The sequence below is a fragment of the Diaporthe batatas genome (genome assembly GCF_019321695.1).
Source record: "Diaporthe batatas strain CRI 302-4 chromosome Unknown Contig00009, whole genome shotgun sequence".
Classification (NCBI taxonomy): Eukaryota; Fungi; Ascomycota; class Sordariomycetes; order Diaporthales; family Diaporthaceae; genus Diaporthe; species Diaporthe batatas.
In genome coordinates this window covers 1263885-1271273 of record NW_025408556.1, presented here as the reverse complement: position 1 = coordinate 1271273, position 7389 = coordinate 1263885, and the positions used below count along the sequence as shown (strand labels likewise).

General features: G+C 56.3%; 2 protein-coding genes across 2 annotated transcripts; one reads left to right on the top strand and one right to left on the bottom strand.

The window, feature by feature from the left end:
• Window positions 1-265: 265 nt before the first annotated feature.
• On the top strand, window positions 266-2489 carry KVR01_007826 (uncharacterized protein; the record flags this gene model as incomplete). Its single annotated transcript, XM_044781769.1, has 3 exons — window positions 266-586; window positions 684-2180; window positions 2271-2489. 3 exons carry the CDS (start codon window positions 266-268, stop codon window positions 2487-2489), a joined length of 2037 nt encoding a protein of 678 aa, XP_044642804.1.
• Window positions 2490-4545: 2056 nt separating this feature from the next.
• KVR01_008090 (uncharacterized protein) lies at window positions 4546-6513 on the bottom strand (the record flags this gene model as incomplete). The annotated part of the gene is made up of 2 exons (XM_044782724.1): window positions 4546-4905; window positions 4951-6513. The coding sequence occupies 2 exons, from the start codon at window positions 6511-6513 to the stop codon at window positions 4546-4548; spliced, it is 1923 nt and encodes a 640-aa protein (XP_044643068.1).
• Between the last annotated feature and the right edge of the window lie 876 nt (window positions 6514-7389).

The window sequence follows — 7389 nt, the reverse complement described above, 5'->3', positions numbered from 1 at the left end:
CCAGGTGGGGCAAAGTACCGACCGACTTCGAGCTCGTTAGGCAGAGACGCCTCAGCTCGCGACAAGACATCTGGACCCAGATCGCACAGCATCGGCGGTGAGAGAGGCCTACACTTTCACTCGCGCAACGTCGCCCTTTGGCAATCTCGGGGACGGCGAGGAGCTGGGAGGCGCACACAGTGCTCTCGACGCCACGAAAAACAAGGCTCTCAGGCATCACTACAAGGCGTGAAGGAGGGAGGACCCGAGGTAGCAACATCTGAACATGTTTATCAGAGGCGATGTTCCCGCTGGGGAGAATGTTTCACACCAAGGGCAAGGTGTCTGGGGTGCATCGCAAACTCCAGCCTTTGCGTTTGACCTCGCAAACCCGAACCTGCTTCTAAAGCAGAATCTGCACAACCTCTACCTCGCATCGGGAAAACAAGCTGCGTTTCGTAGCGGACCACAGAACATGGCCACCAGCGGCGGCGGCAACAACAACCAGGCCCATGGTAATTTGAACATGAAGGAAAAGAGAACCGAGTCTCAGAAGTACCATCTTCAAGCCAACGACTTTGACCAGTCCATGGTGTGGTCTCAGAACGTGAGACCTCCTCTGCCCTGGCCCTTCTTTGATCCTTTGTCTCATCCATGAATGTCTCGGCAACAGAGTGGACACTGACAATTATTCTTATTCACAGATGGAAGACCCCAACGATGCCTTTCGCGGGCCCACTGGCAGTGCCCATGGCCAACCTGCTCCTGGCAACGGCTTCAGCCTGGGCCTGGCAGGTCAGAACTCAAACAATGTCTCGCCTTCGTCATCGGGTAACAACAACCATCGCCATATCCGTGGCAATGCCCGTGCCCGCCGCCCTAATAATGTGAGCCCCAGCACTGGCGGTTTGAAGACAGAGCCCAACACCGCCAACATCACCAACACCAAAGACATCGCATGGAATGTGCCCTCAAGCGCAATCAATCCAAATGTCAACGTCAACGCCCTCAATCAGACGTTTGCCCCGCCACCCATCACCGTCCGAGCCTTACAGCAATGGCCTGGGCATGCACCAGTCCCAAACAATGAGTACATGCAGCACGGGTATAGCCTCCATGATGGCCTGCCTGTCTTCCAAAACAACCAAGGCTTCCCCCAGTCCTTCGATCTTGGCCCTGCCATCGGCGGCGTGCCCAACCTCGACAGCTCCTCGTCGTCCAGCTGTCGCGTCAACGGCAGCTCGCCCAACACCGTGTTTGGCAGCTTCTCGTCCTCAATCGGCCCTGCCGACATGGACATGGACATGGACATGAGAGAGGAGTACTTCCACAGCCCCTCCGTCTTCCCGTCTGAGGTGCCGCTGTGCCACAGCACGGGGTCCATACCACAGGCATACCTCTCCGGCTCGCCCGCGCACGACTTCCCCGCCAATACACGTGGTGTCTTCCCTGAGGCCGAGACAGTCTCGCCCGACATGCTGCACTTCAACCCGTCGGCGCCCGTCTTCCCTAGCTCTTCCTCGTCCGAGTCACTGTCCCACCCCTTCCGCATTGACAGCGACTCTGAGGTCCCGTCGTCTGTTGGCACCGTGCCTCAAAAGGACATCTTGCCGTCTTCTGTGTGGCAGGCAAGGCGTGAGGCAAACAACAAGGTGAACACAGCCGACCGCAAGCAACTGCCTGACAAGGCGCCCCGCCCGAAGCACGGTGCTTCTTCTACGGGCAACAGCAGCGGATCCAAGCGTCGACATGGAGGCGACGCCACTGGTGACAAGTCATCGGCGCCCAGCTCCAAGAAGACGAAGTCAAAGGCCAAAGCAACGTCGCAGTCCTCACACTCGTCTCATCACTCCGACCGCACGCAGCAGGTAGGTGGATGCGATGACAGCGGTAGCGGCAGTAGCAACAGCAGCAGCAGCGGAGCCGGCCACAAGACGCTGTCGTCTTCTTCTTCCAAGGCCATCGCCAGTACGACTGGTGCTAGCCCCAGCGCTGCCGCCATGGTGTCGTCTGCCACCATGAACCCCCGATCCGAGAAGGATGAGTACCTGGTGCGATCCAAGCGGGCCGGCATGACATACAAGGAGATCCGCAAGCAGGGCGGCTTCACCGAGGCAGAGTCCACGCTGCGGGGACGCTTCCGCACCCTGACCAAGCCCAAGGAGGCGAGGGTCCGCAAGCCTGAGTTCCAGGAGATCGATGTGAGTTGTTTCAATGTTGTTTCCTATTCCTGCTTCCACAACCACACATGCATGCATTCACGGACTGACACCTTGGACCCATCATCACAGGATAAGCTCCTGAAGCGCGCCGTGATCAAGCTCACCAAGGACGTCGACGAGATCACCCGCGATAACGTGCCGTGGAAGCTCGTGTCCGAGTACATGGCCAGCCACGGCGGCTCGTACCACTTTGGCTACACCACCGTGCGCAAGAGGTGGGAGTACCTGATGGCCACCAGCGAGGAGGAGGTCAAGCAGGACAGGCTGGCTCACAAGTTCCAGCAGTAGAACCACCAACCACACGGACTGGCTGACGAGCGTGCTTGGGCTTTTGGGTCACTCTGGGCAGTGGTGTATAAGTTCATTGTATCTTTGGCGCCACGGAGGTGTTTAATTGGCCCTATCTGCAGGCACCTCTTGGCTACTTTGGTCCAAAGCACACTTCTTGGTCTTGGCAACCACGGGAATCACCCTAATTAATTTAGACTGATTCAATAATAATGAATAAAGTTGCCTCTGACACCTCCGCCCTCCGTTGCTGGGCCATCCAATGTCTACCACAGATCCTCTTGTCACCTGGGCGGGTAGTGAAAAGCCCGGTCATGAGCAGAGATTGAGGCAATCCCTAAGACCTGGTTGACTGTGTGTTTAACCAAGTATCCATAGTCTCCCTCTCGATATTTTTGAATATATTTTTGGATGTGTCTCGTCACCTCTCGTACTTCGGCGGGGGGTGATCTGGAACAACCACAGTCATCAGCTTTCGATGCAGTCAAAATAAAGCAGCCCTCACAAGGGGGGGGGGGCTTGCCATAGTCATGGTCTGCAACACACCTTCAGAGGATGGGAGAGATACCATCGTGCATGTGGCTATATGACGGCGGTGCATCTCTTCTCCTTTGTGAATCATTCGTGACAACCGGCACCGGACGGGCCACTATTGTTTCAGTGGACCATGTGCCCAGGGCGTGGGAGCCAGGCGGGCCGTTGAGTGACCAGCCGCCGTAGACGGGGCCCAAGGGCATGGGGGACCGACGCCGACGCCGATGCGAGCGTGGGGGCGGCCGGGCGGTGGCGTGTCGCACTCCCATGTATACCAGTAAGAAGAAGAGGCATGTGACAATGAATATGCCCATTATGACCACCGCCTTGGCCCATTCTTGGTGGGATTTGCCAGACATGATGATGTTCCGGGCTGTGATGGCGACGTGGTTGGTGGCAAGGGTGTTGTTATAGGTGTGAATTATGGAGGTTGTGTTCTCCACCGGAATGCGTAACATTGGAGCCATGATTCTGTATGATCAGGTTGTTCGGTTCTAGCTTGTTGTTGTGGGTTTTGATGATGTTGTGCGGATGCGGTTTTCTGGAAGTCGACGGGCGCGAGAGCGGACATTGGGGAGCTGCTTTCTGGACCCCTCAAGATGAAGGGTTGATTTCCGCCAATTTACGCTCTCGTTCAAGACTGGCCAAAATTTGAGAATTCAGAAGACCGCTTGACCGCCAGGAATTCAGTGGCCGGCTGTCCGCCGGAGAACCAAGCTCCTCGTTTGCGTCGGGCGGATCATGACCGGAGCCAGCCTTGTGCCCACTAGTGGGAGCTAGCAAAGAGACCGGGTATTCTTTTTTTCTTAACTGTAGGCTTTCCGTCTTGTAGACTTCTAGCTACCCAAGTCCGCTTTATTTGGCGAATTTCGGTAGGAATCGTCGCGGCCTTATTCTCAGGTCAACCTGTAGACCATTTCTTCTTACGGCCATGGCTCGAAAAGGCCCAACCATCTGCCACGAGACGAGACTAGATTGACCCAAAAGACATGGAAATCCAGCAGAACCGACACAAGCTTCCCTGAAATACATGTCGAGATGCCAGCAGGGTCGACTGCGTGGACACACGCAGCGAGCGTTGGCTCACGTGTGCAGCTTCAGGACGAAAGACATCACAAACAACAGCGAGGACCCGTCATTGTTTACAATGCAAAACTCTGGATCCGGAGTCATCCATCTTCATCACACACCCGTGCAATCCGTGAAGCCATAAATTCGAATGTTCTCATGATACACAGTGCTGTACGGGTCTATTCTTAGGCAATCCCACAGAATCGGCCGCGAAACTGATTTGGAACTGACGGGACGGGCATAGAACATTGTTGACATTTTCCATTAATTTTGTATCTCGTTGGAGGCTTCTGTCGTCAATGTTTACCGGTGATGCCCCCATTTCCTCGCAACACTGCGAGTCCGGGCTCTACTAAGTATGTATATGGGCGAGCCTTGTATCTACTTAGAACACACGAGGGCCAACGCGTGTTCGCGGCCCCGTCTTTCTTCACCCAGCCTACTCCTCCGCCTACTCCTCCTCCATCTCATCCTCCATTTCATCCACACTCTCGACATAGCGGAGGTGTGAAGGCCTGATGATCTCTGGCACACGCTTACTCGGAGGTGCCGCGGACGTGTCATCGAAGTAATCGGCCCACGCTTTCTTGTAATATCCACCTTCGTAAAACTTGTAGATGAGGCAAGTTCCCAGGCAAATGTCAGACGGCACGGCGTATAGCATGTCGTCTCTCTCCTCGTCTTCGCGGGCGGGACCATCCGCCCGATCATTGTCCTCGTCGTGGTCGTGGTCGTGGTCGTCTTGGTCGTCGTCCTCGTCGTCGCCGTCGTTCTCGTCGCTCAGCTCCTCTCCGTCGGAAGGCTCAGGCTCCTAGCCGTCGTCCTCCTCCTCCGAGAGGGCGAGGTGCAGGGGCACGTCGAGGTCGTCGTCGTCGTTCTCGCGGGGCATGAACTCGGGCGCCATGTCGGCCGGCAGGACGTGGAAGCAGTCGCAGTAGAGGACGTACTCCCTGCCGCGCTCGTCCGAGAGGATCTCCATCCTCGGGCCCTCGGGGCCGACGTCGCAGTACGAATGGACCCACGCTATCTCCTCGGGTCCTGTGCGGGGTGGCTGCAGCTGCAGGTAGGAGCCGTAAGAGATCTCCGGCTCCGCGGGCTCGCCGGCATGCTCAGGTCTATTCTCAGTTGTGAGGGCCTCGACGGGCTCGGGGACTATGTATCCGGTCGCCTCGGCAGCAGGCTTGTCCGCTGTGTGGGAAGCTTCCATCTCTGTGTGGGAAGCTTCCATCTCTGTGTGGGAAGCTTCCATCTCTGTGGTGGCCGCTCCCATGTCTGGCTCCTTGGGCTGGTATGTGGCCGCCTGCGTTGCAGGTGCCTCGGGGCATGCAGTGACAGTGACTGTGTCTCCATTTGCCTCAAGTGCGGGCTCATCAGATGCCTGCGTGTCCTCCTCTGTGGTGGCCGTGTCGATGCCTCCCTCTGTACCAGGTGTAGGGGTAGTAAAGTAAATCTTGTGGCAATTGTCGGGATGGCCGACGTCGATGAGGTCGCTGTAGTGCTCGTACTGCTGCAGGAGCTCAAGCTCAATAGTGTCCTCGTTCTGCTCCAGGTCCGCAGCAGACTCAAGCTTCTCAGAACAGAGGCTGCAGTTGTCATCATCATCGACAGCTGCGTGAGAAGTGCTGATGCTGGTGGCCCACGAGGAGCGACGGCTGGAGTTCAGGTTTCCAGACAGGCTTCCGACACCCTCGCCAATGCTTGCGCCTGAGTGCGGGGATGTGCGCCCGCTGTCGGCTTGGTTGTAGGTGTCCTCACTGGGACGGTCGGGGTATTCAGCCTCGATGCTTATAGACTCGTTGGTCAGGATTTCGTCGAGTGAAATCTGGTCGTTGTAGATGAGGGTGCTCAGCTTGAGGTGGCAGGCAGGTGGCGCCACCGAGGCAGTGAGGTCGTTGCTCTTTGCCAAGGTCGCGGGCTCAGCTTGCTCCAGGAGTAGATGCACTGGGAAAAGAGCGCTGAATGGGGTCACCTCCACAGTGTCTCTGATGTGAGCAGGGGATGTAGTGCACGAAGGCACCTGTGCGACAAGGCCACCGCTGTGGTGGGGGTCGAGGCACGATGTGGTGCCGTGGGATAGGGCTGGGATTTGGGACGACTCAATTGAAGTCGAATTGTCTTGGCTCTGAGGATTGGCCAAGCCAACGTCAGAAAGGGCCTTGTTGACAAGGCTATGGAAAGAGTCCATCGCGCCATCTTTGTGGATGCATGCGTCGAGAAGCTCCCATAGAAGGGGCTTGGACGGGGCAGAAGATGTCACCGACGGGGATGAGGTGGTAAGGGAGGAGGATTGCTCAGCAGGTGCAACTTTCTTGGTGGTTGGCTTCATGGCGGACCACGAGAAACAGTCGAAGGTCCTCTCAAGGCGGAGGCCCAGCATGGTCGCACCGCCGATGGCGGGCAGACCAGCAAGATTGATCATGGTGGGGTGAGTGGTCGTTGCCCACAGCAACACTGAGCAGCACGGTGAGCTTGAAGGATCAATTGATGTTGTGAAATGAAGGAGTCGAAGCTTGAGACTGGTGCTGCGCTGCCCCAACGTGAGAGAGCTGGTGGCTCCTGTACGATTGATGTGTGTGGGAGAGAGGAAGGTTTGGGTGTGGAAGAGGGAGAGGTTTGGGTTGTGGAAGAGGGAGAGGTTTGGGTGTGCAAGAGAGAAGAAGGTCGGTCGAGTTTGGAAGACAGAAGAGAGAGGTTGTTGATCTGTGGCAGTTGGAAGGTTGGGTTTAAATGCGTGCAGCTTAGTGCCAGTGAATCAATCCACTTGGTGCGATGTCTGCAGGAGACAGGGTGATTCTCAAAACTCACCTTGAACTCTGTTAAATGGGTGAATGGTCAATGTTGGCACGTCGTTGTGGGTTGGCCCAGGTAAACAAATCCCAGTTACTGTTGCCAGGGCATTCAAATGTTCCAAGGTTGGAAGTCGATGTCGTTGTGGCATGTGTTTGTTGCTGCACCAGGGACAACCCAATGTGAGCGGCCCTTCACAGAACCAGCAATTTGAAATTCGATGCACTCAAGGAACGCCCTGAGTTCAAGCTGTTTGGATTGATCTACTCGAAGGTTGTTTGCTGTCTAATTGTCCCGATTCCTACGTAGTAGTAGGCTCAATGTTCCTCCCTTCCTGCCCACCCAGCACCTCAGCATAGCGTTGAGTGACAGCTCTCAGAAGTGACGTCTGCCCTTCTTCCAAGCCGCCCAGGTACCAATGGGTGGCCCAAACGGTATCCAAACGCGTTTCAACAGTCAGCTTGGTCGAGTGAGGCAGGACCACATGATCAACAGACATCTACAAGAC